The 24226-nt window shown below is 43.9% G+C and overlaps 1 protein-coding gene across 2 annotated transcripts in view; it reads left to right on the top strand.

Annotated features, from left to right (window-relative positions):
• Positions 1-24226, top strand: part of DPP10 (dipeptidyl peptidase like 10) — a 1575897-nt gene that overhangs the window by 1333555 nt on the left and 218116 nt on the right. For both annotated transcript variants that reach the window (XM_086957361.1, XM_086957360.1), the window contains exons 16-17: positions 7614-7735; positions 20695-20742. In XM_086957361.1, coding sequence (XP_086813487.1) covers positions 7614-7735; positions 20695-20742 — 170 coding nt within the window. The remainder of the gene's footprint in view (positions 1-7613; positions 7736-20694; positions 20743-24226) is intronic.

Here is a 24226-nt window from a genome sequence, read left to right as displayed (position 1 = left end):
AGGGTGATATAAGAGACTTGTCGGCAGACACCGTTTTAAACACGAGTGGCTAGAGTTGTTCCTGACTAACCCTCGCTCATCGGCGTTAGCCCCAGTGCCTACTTTGTGACGATATTTGCAGGTGGTAGGGACCATAAATTATTTTTGCTTTACCAGGCTTCGACCAAATAGTGGAAATGGGAGAAACTAAAACACCAAAGGTAAAACAGTGACAAAAGGGAACAAGTCAGGTCCCGGGCCGCGCTGTGATTGGCTGACGTCACGGGGGTGTCCCGGGCCGGCAGCCAATCACAGCGCGGCCCTGGAATGACGTCACGGGGTGTCCCGGGCCGGCAGCCAATGGCAGCGCGGCCCGGGACAAAGGGGCGGGGCTTAAAAAAAGCACCAGAAACGCCCCCGAATCGCGTTTTCGAGAGAAAACGCGATTGACAGCCTCTGCCTCCCAATGGCTAGCCTCCATTTATGGAGCTAGCCAATGAGAGGCAGAGGCGGGTCATCGATCATATATAGAACTCAATAGGTTTTTTAGCGAATGCTCACTACGTGAGCATTTGCAGGCAAAACCTAAAAATAATGTATCTGATAAGATCATGCGAGAATTTGCTAACATGCTCAATAGCTGGATCATGAATACTTAAATAGCTCCCTTTTCATTTCGGTATCTCGCACTCGGGTTTAGGAAGGGACATGCAAATACAATCTACACATCAACATAAGAGTAAGCCATTGCAATTCACAAAATACTCTTTTTTATTTGCTAAAGTCTTAATAATGTCACCTGACAGTCAAGGGTCCTGTATAGTAATGCGGCGGTTGGCCCGAAGGGCTGTCGGTCAGTGGGACTGCCCCTGACGGACAGTTGGTGGCAGTCCCATCCCATCGTTATGATGTGCTTAGTCCTTGCTCTGTTCATGCTTAGGCGGCATTGGTTCATCTAATGGATCTGGTCATCCTGGCATAGGTTTATCTTACACAGATTTGGGAGCTGAACCAGAGGGCACAAGTAAATGTTGAAGATCAAGCAGGAAAGTAAATGCCACTATGCATCAAAATTATTACAATGATCTATTCAAATTTCCAGATAGTGTTAAGGAAGTATGGCTGAATTCTTTCCTAAGCAGTTGTGTTTTACACTCCACTAATTGCGATTCATGTTGTAGTCAGCTGTGGAAAAAGCAAGGGGTATGAAAGCAGATTTCTTGATCTTATCCATAGAGATCAAGTATTTATTTTTACTATATAACAAGGACAGGCTCAGTGCCCTTTGCAGGGCACTGAGCCTGTGGAACTCATTCAGTTCCACATATTCTGGTTGTCACATGACTTCACTTTCCAATATTTTGGTGGAGAAGGGAATATTGCTTCAACACTTTAGAAATGCATCTGTACATTGCATTGCAGTTTATAAACTTTTTAGAGACAGATTTCACAGCTCATCATTTTGCATAGGATAGAATAAGGAGAAAGCCTAATGAAATTGTGATGAAATGATGGGAAGGTAAGGTGATGGTTTTGGAAATAGACTCATTAATTTGTTTGGTTTTAGACTCAAAAAACGTCAAGGTCCCTGCTACTTATTGGGTGCACAATCCGGATATATGCATCTTTATTTGGGTGCCACCCAAGCGGACTGGGTCTGTTTGCTTGGATACAAACAATTTGCTGCCTCAGTGCAAGCACAAACTCTTTTTTGTTTTGATAATCAGGTATCAGATTATCAATACAATCCTTACATTACAGAGTATTTCATGCCAAATCTTAGTTCATCTCAATTACAATACAGCAATATTATGGGGAAGTGCAGAAACCTGATTACTCCTCGAGGTCAACCTTTTTAGGTGAGTAACAAAAAAGAGCTCTATTAGCATCCATCTGTTGCACCACTTGCGATAGTCCAGATCCCCTTGAATTTTTTCAGTGCACCCACCATAAAGCATAATGCTCCTCTAATTTTTTTAAACAGTCAATTTTCATTACCCATGATTCAAATGAAGGAGAAATCTGGGACTCCCACTTTTGGAGAATCAATGACTTTGAACCAGTAACCCAATAACAATGTACTGTTGCTGTCTCAACGATAGATGGCTGTTTGAGATCGGGATCCCAAGTAACACCTCCTGTAAGTCTGGTTCTATTTGAGCTAGTAACTTCTCATTAACAAAAGCAAAGACTTTATCCCAAAAGATGAATAGTGTGGGACAGAGAAATACAATATGAGGACAATCACCTTGCTAATGCTCACATTGAAAACATTTAGCAGACGAGGCCAGAAAAATTTGCTGCAAGCAATGTGTGGCATAGTAAAGTGACCACTTAGAATAAGGGGCAATTCACTTGAAATTCGCTCCTCGGAGGGACGTATACAATTGTACCAGCCGCAAGCAGCAGGGTCAAATTTGTCCTCTGTATTTTGTCAGATCAAAGCAAATGTTACAGGAGTGACCCACTCATGGAGATACAAATACAGTGCAAAGTACAATTGGCCAGCTCCATGAGCTTACTCGTAAAATGGGCTCTGTTTATATGATCTTATACTATGCTAGATACCCTAGCATACGCACATAGATAGTTGCTAAATTGGATATTGGAGAGTGCAAGTATTGGCGCAATATTACCATTATCTGCAATCACCTGACTCCAAGAATGTATATGCCTGGCTAGCATTTCAGGGGCACGCCTAGAAGTATGCACTTCCTCAATAGCATCTGGGGTGTAGTAGGGGGGACTGATATTCTTCTTGGAGTCACACAAACTTGTTAACCATTCCATGTGGGAGCGTTTTGGCAATCTCAGGATCTTTAAAAGGTTGGAACTGGACGTCGGACTCAATGAGCATGCATTGCAAATAATAGCAGTTCGATGAGCTGTTCTCCATAGCGGCACAATTTAGCCAATCAAAAATGGTAGCTTGATAAGACTTCTGCATATGAGGTAGTGACAAGGCTCTATCTACTGTACAGAGCTGCAATTAATCTTGCTGCGGTCTTTCCTCCCTTGCCACAAAAAATGACCTATCATTTGATTGACCTCAATAAAAAAGACTATAGAACTATGATCAAAATCTAGTGAGGAAAAGGCTGTTGTTCAAAGCCATGTGTCTGGTTTGTAAGAGCTATAACCAGCAGGGCTCTGATAAGTGCTATCCGCCCTATTGTGGATAGGGGTAAAAAATACCAGTTGATTAATATTAAACTTGCCTTGTCTGCAAGTACAAACTCATGCCACCATCTCAAATACCACTTAGTTCAATGCAAACCTGCTGTTTGACACCATCAGTCTACCATTCATTCCAAGCAGACAAAGGTGTGATAGATATTAAAATCATATTTGGCTTGGTATCTGGCTTCAGAAATGGGTTTAGTCAGTTCCCTTTTTTGCCTTTGTAATGATTAAATGGCAACTCTCTCTGTTTTTCTTGAAGCAGTTTTGCTTAATCAGTTCTGAATCTTCTACATTAGCTTTCTAGCTTTATGTGACCCACATCCCTGTTGTGTAGCTATGATACGTAGTTGTCATTTTCAGTGTGTAAGTAGGCAAAGCATGTCCAGTGTGGATGATATATTTTTGCAGGGTTAGACCTGGCATCCTTGGCTTGGTTTCCCCTAACATTTTGCCAACTGACCTGTTTTAGCTGACTTCATTGTTGCTGGCCTTAGAGATCTGCACACGCTACCATTGCTAAGACATGCTAAAGTGCTTGTACTCTCTCTCTCTTAAATATTGTAACGTTGTCTTAGCCACAATTGACATATTTACTTTTACTATAAGTCTCTAGTAGCATGCCCAGCATCTGTAAATTAGTTGCAACAGTGTTTGTGCCACCCACTTAAGTAGCCCTTTAAACATGTCTCTGGCCTGCCATTCAAGAGCCTGTGTATGCAGTTTTCAATGGCCATGTCGACCTGGCAAGTTAAACTCTTGTCAGGTCAAAGATTTTCTTTTTAATACATACACATCACCCATAGGTTAGGTCCTGGACAGCCCAGAGTGAATTATGCAATGTATTTAAAAAGCATGACATGTACTTTTAAGTTTTACAGAGTGAAGAACTCTAAAATTTGTTTTTAACTACTGCAAGGCCAATATCTCCCATAGGAAAACATTGGGATTACCTTATTACAAAAGTAATTTCCAAATGGGAAGATATGACTGCTTCATGTTTGGTGTATTTGGAATCCTAATTCAAAATCCTTTTTCATGGTAAAGTTTTACAATTAAAATTCTGAAAAGGCCACTGTTAGAAAATTTTAACTTTTATGCCTTAGACTTTTGATGTCTCTGATCACATGACTGGATGTAGTTGGCAGTTGGTCTTTGTGTCTTCCACCTAGACTGCCACACACAATGGGAGATTAGGTGAGATTGATTGTGCTATCCCTGGCAGGATTGGAAAGAGGAGCTAGACCCAGCTTCACTCCCAGCTGAAAAGGCAATGTCCTGTCCCCCCAAAAATGGCTGCCTACCCCCTGTAGTTAGTCTGACGCCAGGGCTGGCAGGGCAGGGTGTCTGTGCACTTCAAAGGCATGTCTGTAAAGAGATTCTTCCCACTTCAAAGACAAAACTTTGTATAAAAGATACCACCACTTCAGTACACTTCTGGACCTGTGGATACTCTGCCAGAAAGAAGGACTGCTGTGTTGCTGAAAGTACTAATCAAACACGAAGATTGGTGTGACACCCCTATCTGGTGCCTGGAGTGATTTAATTTTCCTAGGGCACCTGTAGCTATTGTCAGTATTACAACCTACTGCTACTCTCCCTCCAAGAAAAACAGGGCAAATCCAAGAACTGGACAAGGTCGGCTCACTCACATAATGTGACGTTTCATCATTTACCACCTTGTCACACCCTGGTAAGGTGGTACTACCAGGGCTGACTCGACCTCAGGGTGGGGCTGACCTAAGGGAGTTACTAGAAATTACTTATTTTTTGTGGATAAAATTTGGATCCATTTCAAAGAATAATACACAAATGTATCCTTTTATTAAGGTGGTATCATAGGCTTATTAAAAATCGTATGGACTTCATCAGGGTTGTGCTTTCCAGACTTGTGTGACTTTTAAGTAGCAAGAAGTATGGCCTCCTGTTTCAGTGTTTTCAGTGGTAATTATTCGCTTTTCGAGTGGTGTTTTACCCCCTAAATCATCTTCCCCTTTATGTGTCAGTGCTTGAGTGTCACTGAAAAATGCCTCTCTTGCCAGTGGAATCCATTCATCTTCTCTGCTGAGCAGCACATCCTTGACCCTAACCAATACATTTCCTCGGCTGAGCTGTGTATCCTCGAGCTGGACCCATGCATCGCCTCTTCTGTGTGGATTGGGCCAAGCACATTAAGTTTGCATCAACCCAGAATCTCTGTAACCATTGTATCGGTAACTCGACAGCCTATCTCTGACCCAGGTCCTCGCATCTCTCATCGACTGCAGCTTGACGATGGTCTTCACATTGCAGCCTAGTAGCTCCTCAAACCCGATGCATCGCCAGCTCCACACTGCATCCTTTACGCCCAGACTTGAGATAAGAAGCCCTGTTGATGGGATCCTTGACATTGACACAACATGGTCTTGCAATCCATCCTCTTTGCAACTCAGAGCCAATGCAGCACTTCGACTGTGTGACGCTTCTTCGCCTCGGATCTATTCAATGTTCTTCAACAAGGGTTTAATATACATTGCTCAGCTGGCTTAACCTGGTCCATGTAGCAGGCCTGCGCTTCATCTTACTTGGCCTGAACTTGTAACTTTGCCCTGGTCCAGGCTGGCGAGCTATCCCTTGCCTGCACTTTTTGCTTTTTTACGTTATTAAAACTTTCAAATTCAATATTTCTAGTTTCACTGATTGATTGGATTTTGTCGTTTTGATCTTGCTTTACTTATTAAAAATTACTCTATTTTTCTAAACCTGGTGTGGGCTCTTTTGCTTTGGTATTTTCCACAGTTTTTACTGTTTGAAATGTTGCACAAATACTTTACACATCGCCTTCGAGTTAAGCCTGACTGCTCTGTGCCAAGCTACGAGAGGGTGAGCACAGGTGCATTTTCTGTTTACTTGTGCCTTACCCTGAACAATATTGTGGTTGTTGTTTGACCGCGGCTCACTGCCCAGTCAACCAATGCCCCAATTTCTAACACAGAGATGTCAGGAGTTCCCTCATCAGAATTAATAGTTGAAGGAAATTGAGTGGTCTGACATTGACTGTAGTTGTTCTGAAATATTAGAGGTTTTGATGGTTTTTGAGCACTAGATCCTATATGTCACGAGCAATTTGAAGTGTTCTGCAGACAACTCATTGAAACCCCAAAACTCCATACTGTTATTGACTCTTTTGGCGGTGGAATATAAAATTGTTTAGACTATTCAAGAAATGCATCCATCATTGTTCTTCTCAGCAACACCTGGGCCTCCAGTTCTATCTCACTATCAAATCCTCTACAACAAATCACATTATACCCATTGGGCATCTTCCTAGGCCCATCTTTCCACCCACCCTTGAGGAGGCCTGCAGCAAGAAATTTTGCTGTCTTAAGCAACAGTGTAATGCTATACCTTCTTCCTATGGGTTAATCTACACACCGCAGAGAGTCCCATTCAGCTTTTAGAAGAGCTAAATGTATGACCTCTATTATCTGAATCACTACTTGAGATGGCAGAGCAGTTGCAGCTCCTCCGCTAAGACTGAGGCGCACTGCCTCACTGCTTTTTAGCAGTGTAAATAAAGGAAATCTAAAATAATAATAATAATAATACCTCAATGTTATGTTGTCATTTTATTTGTTACTGCTGCTGCAGCTTTGTGGACCGGTTGCTCTGCTGGCAGAGCAGCAGGGGAGAAGTGGTGGGCACTCTGTTAGTGCACATGAATGTTTGGCTGGCCACCTCATGCTCGCCAAACAGTCATGCACACTTTGCGAGCTATCCACCCAGGCTGCATTACAGCCTGCGTGGAGAACATGCTCAAGCCCCCAGTCCCTGTCAGAACGCCAAACCACGGCACTCAGACCAATCACAACACTGCATTGCAGCATTGTGATTGGCTTAGAAGAGCCTGGGTGATCTTACTGTTCTGTCCAGAACACAGGGACGACAGCGAGGTACTTTTAATTTTCTTACTGTTTACTTCCCACCTCCGTCCGCTCCCAATCCGTCTCGCCCTCCACTGCGGGAGACATCACGCAACTCATTCAATGCTGCTTTTTTTTGTAAAATTGTCTGGGAAAAGGCCAAAATAGCATCTGTCCTTGCAGAATAGTTATGAATGTTATAACGTATTGCCTCACAATCTGTTTTTAAGTGGCTGTATTATATCAGAATATGAGTGCAATTGAGAATAAAACGTTGGTGCCCCTTCAGATCTATTCTGTCATTGAGCTTCGTTGTTTTGTTTAATGTTTTACTTGAATCTATATGAACAGTTTTACGGTTGATACTGTTTCATCTGCCATGGTTGCTTAATTCCCGTGTGTGCATCTATATGTATCTAGGCATTTTCAGAATACAACATTACATTTCTCAATTAGCATAACACACAAGCATCTTTAAATATTGATGTGTCAATGTTTTATTTAAGAGTATGTACAATGAACAGTATATAATGCGATTATATTTCATTTTAGTGTATCAATCATTGGATTATTGAATCGACGATGCCTTTCCTGTTCTCTTCTAAAAAACCACTGCACGTATTTCAGTGCAACCTTCAGTCCATCAAATCAGAATTTTCTATTAAATTGTAAAGGTAAGCACCATTCTATTCACAATGCAAAGCAATTATAGCTTAACGATCACTTTTTCTTTTTTTCCTAGTGGTGTACTCTTATTTGCATAATATATGACATGCTGTGTGTACCATAAGAACATCGAGATAGATTTAAATATGTTGTTTACCTAATATACTGTACGAAATAGTTTACCTCGTTATAACTTTGGGGAAATCAGTATACTGAATGCTACATTATGTTCGTTAACACACATATTCATTGAAGTGTGTCCTTATATTGATACTCTTTAAATTGTCATGAAATTGAAAAAGATTAACATTGCTGGTACTAGATTAGCAAATATAGCTATGCAGAGTTTACATTAATTTGAGGTGTGGCGTAGAACAGAGGTTCATAACCTGTGGTCAGCGGCGCCTAGTTACACCTCCTCAGGGGTCCTTAACTGTTTATAACATTAAATAATTTTAGCAGCCTACTAAAGAATATACAGATAAAAAAGCAAAATGTAAAATTCGACATTTTTAAAACTGTGTCAATGTGAAGGGATTTAAAATTGGATGTGAACACTTAAATTGGCATTGTTAACTTGATTCATGAAAACTCTTAACAACAGATGTGGCTCTGACTGATATGATAAATACAGTTTAACTACTTCGGTAATTGCACAGGCTGCGCCATGCAAAATATAAATGAATGTGCCATGGTTAACGAGATCTCTGTCTGGCAACGCGAGAGGTTAGAAAACTCACCCTAACAGTTCACGTGTGCATAATTCTCCAAATGAATTGTGAACTCGGCTTTGAGCACGAAGCAGGCGGGCAGTTTATCTAATGAGGGAAGGGAACATCACACGTAGACAATTAAAAAATGCAAATCGTGTAGCCCTTCACCCCAATTGAGAGATTTCGTTATCACAGCCATGACTCTTTGGGCATTCATAATGGCAACCAGAGCTCATCCTCACGATGCATAAACATGGCGTGGAGAAGGGCTAGGTAAGGCCCAACCTGCCTTTGTGCAGATAGGTACAGTACGTGTTCAGGAATGATAGAGAGAAAATAGAATTAGGAAACGTTGAAGGTTTGCTGATGTTATACGAATAGTTCCTGCTCGTTTCCACTGTAGATAACAGAATGCCAAACCATTTGAAGACATTAGCTTTGGATTACCATCTCGGGGCCACCCTGCTGCTTGTAGAGCCAGGTGGTTTGTTTAACCCATCCTATCTGTCCAATCACCACCCTGCTCCATAACACGATGCCCTCTTCTAGCTCCTAGTAGACAACACACAGTGCCCAAACCACAATTACTCAATACATTTTTTAATGAAGGGTAAGAAACCAATTTATTGTCGCTTCCCTAGACAACATTTATTTTGTGTCAGTCATTTTATATGTTTTGTATTTTCAAAGAAATTCATAGCAGAAGAAAAGACATTAAATTCAAATATTTACAAAACTAAATAAACTTTCTACAAACATTAAAGGCAAACATTATTTACACATTAGAAACCATTATCACACATTAGAAAATGTTCTCGCATCAAACATTTAGACAAAACAATTCTTACAAAAATGATAAAACAAATTTTATCACAAACAACCAATATTGTAAACAATCAATGAGAGAAACTAAGGGTTCGGAAGAAGAAATTGAAGTTGATCAATGACTTGTATATATTTGAATACTGGACACGCCGGTCCTAGTATTTATTAAACAGTGGTAATTTATATCTCCCAACCAACACTGCCGCCGACGCGTTTCAAGACCAGGCATGAAGTTACTGGTCTGTCATCAGGGCTGTATATATCTTGTATCAAGTTTGTTAACAAAAGGGGTTTCAGAAAAGGTCTTGTAGAGGTCCTTTTGGAAAAATGTCTTGGCCAACCTGGGATCCCTTATTCTTTAGGTAATGCCATGTTATGGCAGGATCAGTTTGAAGCGGCGTAACCGTCGAAATCAGTTCTTATGGCGTTTTCTTATTTGCACATGAAACGGGTTGTTACTGTCACCGTTCTAAGGAAAAGCAAAAGGCGGCCTCGATTCTTATGGCGTTTTCTTATTTGCACATAAAACGGGTTGTTACTGTCTCCGTTCTGCTGCTTGGGCCGCTGCTCAGTGCTAGTGGATTAGTCTTCCTCTCAATAAAGAGCTAGCTCTTGGCACGGTCACGGTCACTGGACCTCAGTAAGTAGTAGAATTGGGCTTGGACCTGCAAGGGCTGAATAGGACCTGTTTTAAGTCATCACAAAGTGGACAATAGTATGGCCCCTGCCTACCGATTGGACTTTGATAAAGTGATAAATAGCTGTCTCTCGGTCTCTGTCTCCATCTCTCTCTCTCTCTCTCTCTCTCTCTCTCTCTGACTGCCTGCTTCTACCTCTGAGTGTCTCGGGCTTCCTCTACCAGTCACTACCCAGCACTCTCTACCTTCCTGATGTTTCTTACTCTCCTGCCCTATCTTTTGCTATATCATCTCTTTCCCTATCCAACTTGACCCTTTTCCCCACTTTCTCAACTCCTTCACCTCTATCCCTCTAACTCCCCCTTGCTATTTCTAACACACTTTTCTTTGTGCTTCTCTACTTCACTATCTTTTTATACCTCATCTCTCTCTGACTCACCAATCACTCATTTCCTGCCTTTTTCTCAAAATCACTTATTTATATACTCACCTCTCAGACTCTGCCTATGTCACTTCTCTCTACAACCGTCTATCTCTCTTTCTCTGTCTCACCTACCTTCTGTCTCGCCTATCTCTACTTATGTGACATGACCTTTTTTTACTTTGCCCTCTCTCTGACATTCTCCTCCTCCTTCTCTGGCAGCCTGAGCTTACGGCTGTTTCTGAGTGTCCCAGTTTCTGAATGTTTAACATCTAATACAGTGTTGCTTGGTATTACAAGGACATGACTTATCTCAAAAAAGGTAATAAGTTCAAAGATTTCCCCAAATATAGCTCACCCAGTATTCCAAAAATCCACAAAATTGGATTGGGCTGCAACTCAACAATGTAAAAAAAATAACATTGTACGGTTACTACCAAGTCCTCCATCTTTGCCCTCCACCTGCTGAAGAAAACTACTTTCATCTCCTCTGACAGAGAACTGAGAGCAGCATCTCACTGGTGGTTGTCACAATGCAACGACAACATGACAAAGTCTTTGCCCAGCAAGAAACAGACAACAAAACAGCAGCTAGTACCTCCTCAGGCAGACTCTGTTTACGTCATATCCCATGTTATGCCACCTTATTCCTGACACAGAGCCCTATGGCTACCCACTGTAGGTCTACCTGCTAGCCTTCCTACTGGCACCTTTTGTAATATCCTACCAGCCCTGCATTTTCACTCTGACTATTACTGTCATGGGCATCATTTCTTGACACCCTTGCTGCCTCCACCCATTAGACACAATGCTGATAATGCCAATGGGGCAGTGGGATAATTAATCCATGCAGAGGGGCTTATTTACTTTTAATATGGGAAAAGTGATGCACCTGCGAGGCAAGGGGCTTGTAAATAAGCTCCAGAGCGTACTAGACAGCTGAACCTGTACGATACAGGTGGAGCGATTTCTCATAGAAACTACAGTTAATGCAGGATTTCTAAACAATGTGGTAGGAAGGGCGTGGGCGGTTTTATACTGGCCTGTGTTGGGAGGGAGGTGCTTTCAACAAAGGTGCAATCTGATCATGACACTCCCTCTGGTGAAAGCTCTGTACACTCATCTACTCTGCTGGCTGATGCTTTGTTTTATTATGCGGGCCTGTGCAAGTTATGCACCAGTGCCCTATGGGTGTTGAGTGCATTCCTGGACAATATGAATGCAAGTCACATTTTTGGGCCATGTGAATTCAGTATATGTGTTTGAGTCGCAGGAGAGCAGGATGTGTAGCTGTGCTTAGAGGGAAGATGTGTATCAGGGCCCGGTGAGCACACTTGTGTGCATTGACCCTGTGAGTGCAGAATACGCGTCTGTGCCCGGTAAGAGCTAGGTATTTTCTGGTCCCACATGCACTGATCCTGCAAGACAGTCAGCTGATGAAAGCTGTTGCATGAAAACCCCAAAATATGAAGATGATCTTTTTTGAGTTACGAAATAGAATTCTATGGATTATTTCAGAATTTCCATAAATGTTCAAAGTTTGCTCTGCAATGCTTTTAAATTTACTTTGAGTGTTTAATGCTTTTGTTACAGGATAGAGGTTTTACAAAAAAGTTAAATAAATACATTGTTGCTTCTGTTTTCGTTTATTCTTTATTGAATAACTCTCCATTTATGAACTGCAAAGCCCAAGATTTTATTTTCCATTTTGTCACTTAGGGCCCGATGTAGGTAATCCCAGATTACCGATTCTGAAATACCGAATCATACCGATTCGGTATTTAAGAACTGGTAATCGGGATGTAGGTATATTTACCGAATTATTTACCGAATCGGAATGATTCGGTAATTACCGAATCGGTAAATACCGATTCGGTCATTGCCATTCATTCCTATGGGCCTGGAGGCCCATAGGAATGAATGCCAATTACCGAATCGGTATTTACCGATTCGGTAATTTAAGGAAACATGGAAGGGTGGCAGGGTGTCACTTTGACACCCTGTTGCACCCCTCAATTATGTATAGATGCACATGTTGCAGGCATACATGCCCTAAGGGCATGTATGTCTGCAACATGACACCGTTTAAAAAGCAAAAAAAATGCTTTTTAGAGGGTTTTCATTATTTACCACCAACTTCTAGTTGGTGGTAAATTATGAATTCTTACACCCCTGTAGCACTGATTTCAGTGCTACCTACATCCCAAAATACAGATTCGGTATTTTTACCAATTCGGTATTTTACAGAATCGGTAAAATTACGGATTCTGTATTTTGACAAGCCCCTACATATCAATATCCAAATACCGGTCGGAAACGGCCGAAAATCGGTATTTTCGGACGTTTCCGACCGGTATTTCGATACCTACATCGGGCCCTTAATCACAAAGACCATGCCTCGTGTGAAAGATTGTTAATTGCATTTCTTAGGTCCACATGTTTCTTCCCACTTAAACCATGAATCTCGCTGGCCCTGCTTTGTCCAACAGCATGCAATCTCATCTTCCTCCAAGATCTGTAAAATGGTGGAATCCCACGCAGTCTACCTGTCAGTTGTTCTGCTGACTTTCAGCAGCTTTTCCTTGTTCTCACCACATTTTCCGTCATGCTGCTCCTTATCCTGTCACATTCTTTGCTGCTCCTGGTAACTTCTCAACATTATGGGCCTGATTTGGATGTCGGTCGGACAGCCTCCGACCTCAGGTCAGAGCGGTTGGAGACTTTACAACCGACATCGTAGATTTAAACTCTGACTGCCTCATTACAAAGACGGCGGTTGGAGTTTAAACCGGCCCGTTAATCTGACTGGCTTAAAGCAGGCTCAAGAGGCCCTTCAGCCAGCCGAAAGCCACACATAATCCCTCTCAGGCTGCCCAAACAGACAGTATTAACAACAATGGGGAAAGCCACTCCCCCTGCCCTCGAGTAACCCCTCCCACTTTCTCAAGCAGGAACTTCTGCTTTCTCGCCGTGTGAGAAGGCAGAAACAAATGGTAGTTCTCTACTATTTGTTTCTGCCTTCTCGCACGGCGAGAAAGCAGTGGGGCGGCGCCCAAACGCCCCCATGGAGATCCGCCACTGCTTTTGGGGGCCTTAGCTGGGCCCCCATTCCTTCACAGCCTATGGTTGTGGGCCTGGGAGGCACCTATGGTGCCCCTTGAAAATCCCTGCACCATATGGCAGGCACAGTGAGGTGCCTGTACCACGGTGCAGGGATTTACACAAACTCCCATTTCTCTATGGGAGCTTGTGCTGTGGGAAGATTCCTTCCATCGCAGAAGCTCCCATACAGAATTAGGAGTCTGCGACCGCACCATGTGCGGTTGCTTCGTAATAAAGGTGTTCAGAATCTCTGACCTACGGTCGGTCGGTTCCCACACCAAGACGTTGTTGGTTGGATGTAACTCCTCCCTACTACGTAATAGGGCCCTATAACTCTCTTTAGGCTACTTTGTACTTATCTTACCCAACATCCAGTCTTTGTATGTTGCTCATTTCCTTGTGACACAACTAGATAGAGTGTGTGTGAGGAACAGGGCATTGATCGAGGGTAGGCAGGGCAGACATGTCAGGAATATATTTTGAGGTGCCTTTGCCTGTCACTTTGAGAGATACTTCCTGCAGCGACATTTTCATTGGAAAGCGAATGCCATAAACACCCTGCATCTTTAATATTGCTAAAAAAAGTTTTTTCCAATGCGGATTACAGCAATGAGATTACAGCAATGAGATGCCGGGGACTCTATTGCAGACAGCAGAGATTCTGAGGGCCTATAATGGCTGATGTAAACCTTCTACTTAAACATTCCAATGTTGTTTTTTTCTGTTGCTCTCTTTTTATTTATTTACTAACTTTCTTCTTTCAGTATGTAAAAACTCCCTCATAGTCTTAAACCCCTTCTGCCTCCTGCAATACTGATCATTCAGTGGAATCTGAGGATAAGAGGGCCATTAACGCCCAATAGATCGCCTGGTATTGGATTATAATGCTGTAGCACATAATTTATAGATGACAGAGGCAGATATAGAAGTTAACACCCTTCTGTGAATCCCTTAGCTGCCACTTGAACGGGTTCTGTGAAGCCTGTGGTCAGTCTTCAGTGTTGAGGTGTAGAACAAAGGTGCAGACGTCTCTAGAGGACTCTCTAGGCCTTCTGCAAAAGAAGGAAGATCATAGATAACCAAATCCAATCACTGCACTAACAGCTAGATTCCTCATAGTGCCGTTTTGCGTGTCCTTAATAGCGATTATTAAGGAATCGCTATTAAGGACTTGCAAAACGGGATTCATGTAGGAATCGCTAAATAAATTGTGATTCCTACACATTCCTTATTTGCGATTAGCAAATTGCTAATCGCAAATAAGGAATAACTCCCCATTCATTCCTATGGGCCTAACAGCTAGATTCATCATAGTGCCGTTTTGCGAGTCCTTAATAGCGATTATTAAGGAATCGCTATTATGGACTTGCAAAACGGGATTCATGTAGGAATCGCTAAATAAATTGCGATTCCTACACATTCCTTATTTGCGATTAGCAAATTGCTAATAGCAAATAAGGAATAACTTCCCATTCATTTCTATGGGTCTAAAGGCCCATACAAATGAATGGGGAGTTATTCCTTATTTGCGATTAGCAATTTGCTAATCACAAATAAGGATGCGATTTCAAGGGTGCCAGGGGTGTCCAAAGGACACCCTGTAGCACCCCTGAAATGTAATCTACTTGGTGTTACGCACACACATGTCCAAAGGACATGTGTGTGTGTAACATGCAACTTAGAAAAATGCATTTTTCTAAGTTTTCGCTATTTACCACGAGGTTTGACCTTGCGGTAAATAGCGGCCAGAAATTCGCAAATCAAAAATGGTTAATGAATTGCATTTAAGGAATCTCAAATAGAGATTCCTTAAATGCAATTCCTCGCAAATATGCGATTTCGCAATTACCAATTTTTGCATTTGGGATGATGAATCCCAAATGCAAAAATTGTGCTTGCAAAAGGCCAGATTCGCAGAATCTGGCCCTTTGCGAACCGACTTTTCTTTCATGAATCTACCTGTAAGTCTCTTACTTGGGGAGTCGGTCGCCTTCTAGCCCTGCACACACACAATTGATCTAAATCATTAGACCAGTCCATAATACTGCATGCTGTATTTTTTGTAGGGACAAACATGAATTGAGGTTGTACCCATCGCATATCTGCCGCCTTTTAACAATAGGAAACAATGACATCAGATTTTTCCTGGCCTGTAGATTACAGCTTTAATAGGTGAAAGGTGTCGGGAATCTGAGTAATGTCAGTCACATTGCTTCGGTAGCAACACTTCTATATGGGCCGGGATGCCCGCCACCCCTTCCACCACCAATCCCAATGGGAGGAGATAGACACAGTTTTGAACTTTTGGAAGGCAGGGGGGCCTCACGACCCCCCCGGCCGTATTTCTTAAAAATATGAAACAAAATGTAAAACTTTAAATTAAAACGTTTCATGTATCATGTACAAATTCAACTTCAATTACATTTGATGAAGACAGGTATTCAGGCTAACCTTAACAAATCTCTAATACAAAGATTTCCTTGCCGAGTCTAACATCATGACAAAATGCATTACATTCAAATTTGTACATCCTAACATTAAGGGTCAACGGCAAGGTCTTAATCGGTGTCAGATCACTATCACCAAATTCCCGCCCTCACGTGTGAGTGGCGCATGGGCAGAGGACTTTACCCTTGCCGCCAACTGTAACTTCCCTTGTCGTGGGGGCCCCCTTTCACTCTACGCCATCTTAAGGTCGTCCGAGTTCCCGTGCGAGGTATCCGTAAGAAGGACAGCGTGGACTCCCCCCCTTTCCCCGCACTCTCTTCCGCCGGAGCGGATATCCAGCCCCCGGGAAATTCTGGGGAGGGGCATATAGCCGTCTCCCCCTGGGAGGGGCCTATGGCCTTCTCCCCCTGGGCGACCCATCCGTAATGGGTGCCGCCTCCCCATGGGAGGGGCCAATGGCCGCCTCCCCCGGGCGCTCCCATCCATATTGGGTGGCGCCCCCCCCTAGGGACCTTGAAATCACTGCTCACCGATCATGACCTTACCGCCACAGGCCAGATAGTTGACAGACTATCTGGCCCCCCCACACCTCCTATAGGTCATGTCTCCTCAAATCCACTAGCCAAGCTATCATGTCTCCTATCAGTAAGTCATTACCCACCCTGGACAGGTGTACCCCATCATCAGAATAACAGGGATCACCCCATATGCACCCATGAGATATGCTTTGGAGATGAGCAGAGCGAAACAATTTCTCCATTTTATTGTTGACCCTCTTTACCGAATGGTTCAACGCTGTTGTGGACAAACCACCCCGGCATACCCTCCTCGGAATCATGTGAGACCAAGCAATGGTACATCCAGGGAGCCTTTTTGCTAACCAGCTAACTACAGAAAGTATGTGCTCAACTAAAGCTCGCCTGCCCAGTTTTACCAAGTCATTGCCCCCAATGGCCACTATGACTACAGATGGTGGTGACCTGTGCCGCCCTAATAATTCCTCCACAAAATTTTGCAGTCGGTCAATACACATAGTGCTTCGGGAAATGGTGCCGCCACTAGCTCCGCTGAGGGTAAACAGTCCCTGAAAGCCTGCATTTTGAAACAAGAGAGCGCATCAGCTGCATTATTCAGTACACCCGGCACATGTTTTGCCCTGAACTGCATGTTCAATCTCAAGCATCGTAACACAATTTCTTTCAACAATCGCCAAATCCATTTGCAGCGTGCTGCCTGCTGATTAATGCACTCCATCACAGTCATGTTATCGGACCAAAATACCACCGAGCGGACTCTGAAATCCTCCGGCCATGCCGACAGAGCCACCCAGATGGGGAAGAGTTCTAGAAAGCCAATGTTACTAGTCAAACCGCTTGTATGCCACCATGCCGGCCATCTTTGTGCTGACCAATGGTTTCCGAGGTTCGCACCAAACCCCACGCTGCCCGCCGAGTCGGTCCACAAGCCGAGTTCTGCCGACGAAGCTGGGGGTCTGCTCCAGACTACTCGGCCGTTGAAGTCCGCCAGGAAAGCCAGCCAAATGAGCATGTCCTGGCGAACCTCCGCCGACAGTCTTGTGCGGTGGTGCCCTTCCCTGAAGCCTACCATGGACTGGGCAATGGATCGAGAGAAAGGGGGAGCCATCGGTATCACCCTTAATGCAAAGTTAAGCTGACCCACTGTCTGCTGCAATTGGTGCAATATCACTTTCTCGGTCCGGAGACACTGCAAAAAGGAAGCCCTGAATTTGGCGATCTTCTCCACCGGCAGGCGGAAGTACCCCTCCACGGAGTCTAGTTCTATGCCCAAAAACTCCAGGGAGGTAGTCGGCCCCACCGTCTTACCCGGCGCCAATGGAACCCCGAAACCCCGCATGAGCACGCAGAAGTCCTGCAATGCCTGTGCACAGTCCCGAGTGCCCGCTGGGCCGAGAAAGAGGAAATCATCAAGATAATGCATCACATGTTGGTGCCCTGTGGCCTTTGCGAACACCCACTCCAGAAATGAGCTAAACATTTCAAAATAGGCACACGAATTGAACAACCCATTGGCATGCACATATCCATGTAGTATTTCCCCTGAAACGTAAAACCAAGCAAGCGCTGATCCTGGGGATGCACCAGAAGCAACCTAAATGCAGATTCAATGTCTGACTTTGCTAACAATGCACTGGGGCCTAAGCGATTCAACAGCACCACTGCGTCATCGAAAGATGCATACTTTACACTGCAAATCTCAGGATCGATCGCCTCATTGACAGAAGCCCCCTTTGGAGCTGGCAAATTATGAATGAGCCTGTACTCCCCCGGGTCCCTTTTTGGCACCACCCCTAATGGGGAGCATGCAAAATCAGCCGTTGGTGGGTCACCAAAAGGTCCCGCCACTCGCCCCAAGCTAACCTCCTTGGCGATCTTTTTGGAGGCAACCGCCGGGTTGTGCTGAACGGAGAGTTGGTTCTTACAAGAGGCGGTCCCTCGAAAACCACCCGCCTGGATCCTGAAGCCATATGAGTAGCCATCTCGCAGAATCCCGGCGGACGCATGATCAGGGTATCTGTTCAGCCAAGGGGTCAAAGCCAAGATATCTACGGGCGAAGATGTGGACTTCCGGGCCATCGTATCAATCCTGCTTGGCACCCCCTTTGCCTCCGATGCCATTGGCCCTGGATCGGCAGCTATTTTCAGGGTGTGAGGTTTTACCACAACCGGAGCACGCATGCCTGAACCTACACGTTCCTTGCGGCCTGCTACACGTTCCCTTATTGAAACCCCAACACACCCCTCGCTTATTTCCGTTCCCGCCCGATCTAGGCTGAGACTCCCCCGTAGTTCTGACGAAAGGGCTGTGACTGCCTCTGTGGAAATGCCCAGGAGCCATTCGTGCTTGACCCCGAACCACCCGCTGATCCTGGCAAGAGCTGCGCATGCCATGATACCGTATCCAAACAATCCCAAGTCAATGCTTCGTTAAACTCTTTCGCTTTTCTAAAAGCCACATCATACCTTTTCCACTCCTCACCTCCATACTTCTCATGAAAGTTTGTGATCCTGCTCTGATAACAAGCCAAGTCACTCAACAGTTCTGGTGTACGTTCAGCGATAATTGCCACAAAGATAGAAAAGGCCCTGATCCAGTTCATCATCGACTCCTCGACCCTGAATTCCACCATTTTTGCCCGCCATACACTGGGGTGCCATAAATCTTTCTGGGTCTTGGCATATTCTAACTCTCGATGATCAGTCAACAGTGAAAACATATTAATGTATTTGTTGGCCCACACCATCTCCTTAGTAACCATGGGAACATGTTGCGCCAAGCTTTCCCGCCTTGAGGGTACCGCGCCCTCCACATCATCGGTAGCGATCTCTTACCGGCTCCCGCCGCACTTCCAGCCGTGTCCCTCACCTTATCCTGGTTATCTGCCGGGACCACCTTCGTCACCTGTGGGGAAATAGAAGGCACGTTCACTGCCCCAGCACCCCTTGTCTGCCGTAACTGTTCAATAATCAGTCTAGCTTCCTCGGCCGGGTCTTCCACAGCCGCGGATCCCCCCGCTCCCTTTTTCAACCAGGGAAACACAGCTGCTAACTGAAGCGCTAATTCAGGAGGCATTTAATCGTCCTCCAGCGGTGTGATAACCACAGGGATTGGCAAACCCCCATCCGGCGTGGGTACCGGGCTGGCCGCTACTGGGATCGGTGGTACCTCCATCGGGGCCTCGCTAGGACCTGCTTTCACCCTCTTCTTTTTTCCCTTATCCCCCCTGGGGTAATGTTTGGCAAAGCCGGCCCTTGACCCTCTTAGGTTGCCCTGAGGGGCCAGCTTGAGCCTCAACTCGTTTCCTGAGGGCCGCTAAGCCGCGACCAAGCTGGTCTACTTTACCGAACTTTCGGTCCATCGCCGAAACCTGGTTCATCAATGTACGCAGCATACGTTCCATCTCGGAGCTCTTTCCAGACTTCTTGCCAGGCATGTACGCGTTCAACGTTAGCTCAGCCTGTCTTCCCGAAGTGACTCGAACTCCAGCTACGACTTGATAACTGAAACAGAAAAACAACGATTACAAGTTCAAAAAACTGCAGCTTGTTCCCTTGAGGGCTCATGAGCGATGAGTGGTGCAGCCTTCAGAGCGCAGGAACAAGAGGACGCTTCCTTGTATTCCCGTGCCTTTTATCCAGCAGCGGGAAGGCGGGGCCGCGCCCCCATCACGCCCATCGGTACACGGACTTCCGGGCGGGTGTTTAGGACAACCCTTTTTGGGCAGTAGGGGCGTGCTCCGGCCACGCCGCTATGGGCATACTGGCCGGGACACTCCCCCCGCCCGCAACGGTTTCCCGGGTGATCGGGGCACCCATCCATACGTTCGGGGTGACCGACTGGTCTCCCCTTTCCAATTGCGATCTAAATACAAACTGATAGATTTTCATTCATAGGACAAACTTTATTTCAAATTAAAATAAAACAAATATACACTTCATTTTTAATAATACCCAGATAGTCGTTTACACTTAGGGAAAAAGATTGAAATTTCGGAAGAAATCTTTAAAATCCGTTCTTTTGATTCGTGATTCCTGTGCATGTCGCTAAACAGATGGAGCATGATTGCATTTAAGAGTGATTTTACCATATGCCACTGTATTTTGAGGGTTTGTAAGCTGGTGCTGAAAGTATTTTTTAGGTGTACGAAACATGATATACTGACGTTTAAAATGGAACAAATTGGAGGCAATTAAAATATTTTATTGTGAATACTAGATTATCATAATGTTAATGGCTTTAAGTGATTGATCTACTCTAACAAAGTCGTCTTCTTCCACCAGGGCCTGGTGTTCCAGTTGTTACTGTGCACAGCATAAGCAGCCCGGAAAGTAAGTGTTTACAGTTTTACCATGGCGAGTATAAGTTTCCTATGAAAATGCATCAAACTAGCAGACCGCATAAGTCATATTGGCCCAAGTATCTTTATTCTCTCCTCCAGCTCCTTTTTTGCATTCTTCCACTAGTGTCTGATCTCTTCTCCCGATAAGTTTTGTCAATGACTTGCAAGTTATAAACAGCTGAAACTCAAAAGAGGGGCTGGGGGCACACATGGCTGGCTTTAGGGCTATGACACCGGTGCAGTCACACTGGGCCATGGCCTGGAAGGGGGGGAGGGGCACTGCCCTCAGGGGGGCGCTCTGTTTAGCAGTAACTTAGGATTTAAAAGCACCTGCTAAAAAGTTCCTTGTGCGTCCAGCTTTCAGGCAACAATAAAAATGTCAAGATAGTTTGTGATTAATGTTCCAATTAGAGAAAGAGAGATCTGAATTGTGTCTTGTAGCAGTTTTGACTCGTCAGGAAGTAGTGCAGAGGGTTAATATGCCTGCTGCAAAGAACAAACTCCAGAGTTGCTGCGTGGATTAGTAAATGTAGCCTTTACCAGAGCTTTAAAAACAAATGAAATGTATGTGAGAGAGAGGCTATTGAGAGACGAGGGGCACTTTTGTGGGTGGTAGTGAGGAAAATGATGGAGGAGGTCATGTGGAGGGTGTGCAAAAGAAGACTGTCGCACCGGGTGGCACCAACACTGCTGTGTGTGCAGGACGGCACCAGCGCTAAAGCCCGCCCTGCACGCACATCTGTGGTAATATTCATGTCATACAAAACAGCAATGTTGAGAAGGTGCATCGTTTGCTTTTCTTTTTTATTATGTGATATTTCTGCAACTGGACACACACGTGTGAGTTGTGTTCATTTCCTAATGAACCAATTGAAAAATCTGCCAGGTGACATATATTTCAGGTAATGTAGGACTTTATCAAGTTACTTTGTTGGCTTGATTATCCCTGCACTTTTCAGCATTGTGGCTGCGCTGCCAAACCATGACCCAAAATTATATTGTCATGCATCGCTGGCTGAAGTATGCCTACCTTTGGGACCTTCAAATTTGTCAGTTGACTTGCTCATCATGGGTGTGCCTGAGCTGAGGAGTTGCTGCCCTAACATGAAGATTTAGCATGATGGGATGAGACTAGCTGGATTGCTCCTATTTTGAAATTTAGTATTTTCACATGAGGAATGTTTTCTCTATCAGTTACTTCCCTTTAACCTCATAGAAGCTATGGAACGTCCAGCTCCAGTGCTGGACGTTCCATTGTGCAGGTGAGGTTCGAACGTTCAATGGGCAGCGGCAGCACTACGGAGGTAGTGGTGCCGTCGGCCGCCGAACATTCGCAGCAATTAAGGGGTTAAACAACATTATGAACCACTTTGTTTAAGTCACAAGTCACTGCATACAACGATTACGTTTGGTGGGTCCTTGTCAAAGCCACATTGAACAAAGCTGAGTGAAGGTTAGGCCTTTAATGCATCTTTTAAAAATATTTATTAGTGAGTAACAAGACATCAGAATAAACAAGCAAACAAAAAGCAAAAAGAAATATCACAACACATTTCATCTGTGTCGTTACTCACAATGTTTTATTTTTTTATTTTACCACCGAAACCCCCTCAATACCACCCCCCCCTCCCCAGGGATAGCTACGAGGAGGGAGGAGATAAGCAGAAACAAAAGCAAAAACATTGGTAAGACAAGTTAATCGCATTATATCACACTATATACAGTATATACAGACTAAACAATATATACAATTCATCCGGGTTATCCTTCTACTTCAATATTCAGTAGTTTGCACAGTCCAAACAATTAATTACAGGCTCCCATACTAATTCTCCTTCCCTACGAGTCCGTTGGCCTCTCCGCTTAAAAACCAGGAGCTCCCACTTCCCAACATTTAGGAATTTACTAAACCATTCGTGTTCCGTTGGGGGAGCAGGGTCCAACCAAGCTGTTCCTAAACATAATCTCAACGAGGCCATTGCAATATAGAATCATTTCCATTCTGATGTCGTCATATTTAGATCCGCTACCCCCAGAATCACAGCCTGAGAAGTTGATGAAATCATAAATCCAAAAATTTGCTTCAACCGTTGTTCAATTTTGTTTAGCAATGGAGTCAAACTGGGACAGGAAGAAAACAAATGAATACTGTCAACTGCGTACTCCCCACACCTCGGACAGTTGACTCCCGTAATCCCACCCCATTGTTGTATACAATGTGGGGTTATATACAGATTGAACCAAGTTTTAAAACATTGGACCTGTAGGTTAACAGATATAATAGCAGTATAACTAAGGCATAATGAATCTTCACATATCTCTTGCCCAGCATGTAATACAATCTGCCAGCGGCTACGATGTTTAGGTAGATCATCGCTTCTCGTTTCATTTAACATTGTATAGATCATAGATATAGTAGAATACCCTCCCCTAATAGTCTCAACTAATGGAATAGAAATCCAGCTAACCGTTTTCCTAGAAAGAAAATCACGAATCTGTAAAAACTTTAAAAAATGCCGATTACTAATATCAAATTCTTGTCTAATGTGTTCAAAGGTCCGTACCCCTTATCTGGGACCAAATCCCCTAACATAGAAACTCCATGTGTAGACCACTCTCTAAAATACCCATCTGCAAAAATTACTGGCAGAAGAGTACTTCCTGTTACCGGAGTATAGATATGTATTCTTCCTATATTAAATAGTTTCCGCACGGGTGTCCAAACTTTAAAGGCTGCTATTAAAACCTTAAACCTCACACGTTAGAAGTACACAAAATCAATATGTCTGAATAATAACCCCTTCACCTCTTCCCCATAAATTAAACTATAAATTGATACCTCACAATCCTTTACATCCAGATTGTCCAGCAATACAGCAATATGCTTCAGCGTGAAAACCCTGTAATAAAGCTGGAATTAGACCAGCCCCCCCTCTCTCTGGGTAGCGTCATAAATTTAAAGGCTCATCTAGGTCGTTTACCAGCCCAGACAAACCAATATATTCTACGTTCTAATTTTTTAAACCAAACTTGTTCAAATAATACAGGAATAGCTCTAAAAAGGTACAGGATCTGTGGGAGAAAAATCATTTTAACTACATTGCATCTACCCATCAGAGTTAGCAGGAGGTTATTAATCTTACGAGTAAACACAAAGAGTAGTGGAGGGCCTCAACTCCTTTTCCATCTTAAATAGCAATGGTTTGCGGTTAATCTCCACACTTTCCTCTGAGCTAGAACTTATCACTATTCCTGCATTATCTGTGACCCGAGAGTCAATCAGCGAGATTTTATCATTACAAATAATTTGGGTCTTAGAATCATTCAAATGATAACCTGACAACTTACCAAACTGTAAAGTTAAATTTAGGATTTCTGGCAATGCAAGCTGAGGAGAGTCTGTCAGGATGGCAAGATCATCCGCATACCCCAATAGTTTAGTATCCCCGCCCCTGGATCTCACCGGCCGGATA

This window comes from Lissotriton vulgaris, chromosome 2_1 (genome assembly GCF_964263255.1).
Source record: "Lissotriton vulgaris chromosome 2_1, aLisVul1.2, whole genome shotgun sequence".
NCBI classification, from domain to species: Eukaryota; Metazoa; Chordata; class Amphibia; order Caudata; family Salamandridae; genus Lissotriton; species Lissotriton vulgaris.
The sequence above is the reverse complement of the archived record's forward strand: the minus strand, read 5'-3'. Positions and strand labels throughout refer to the sequence as shown.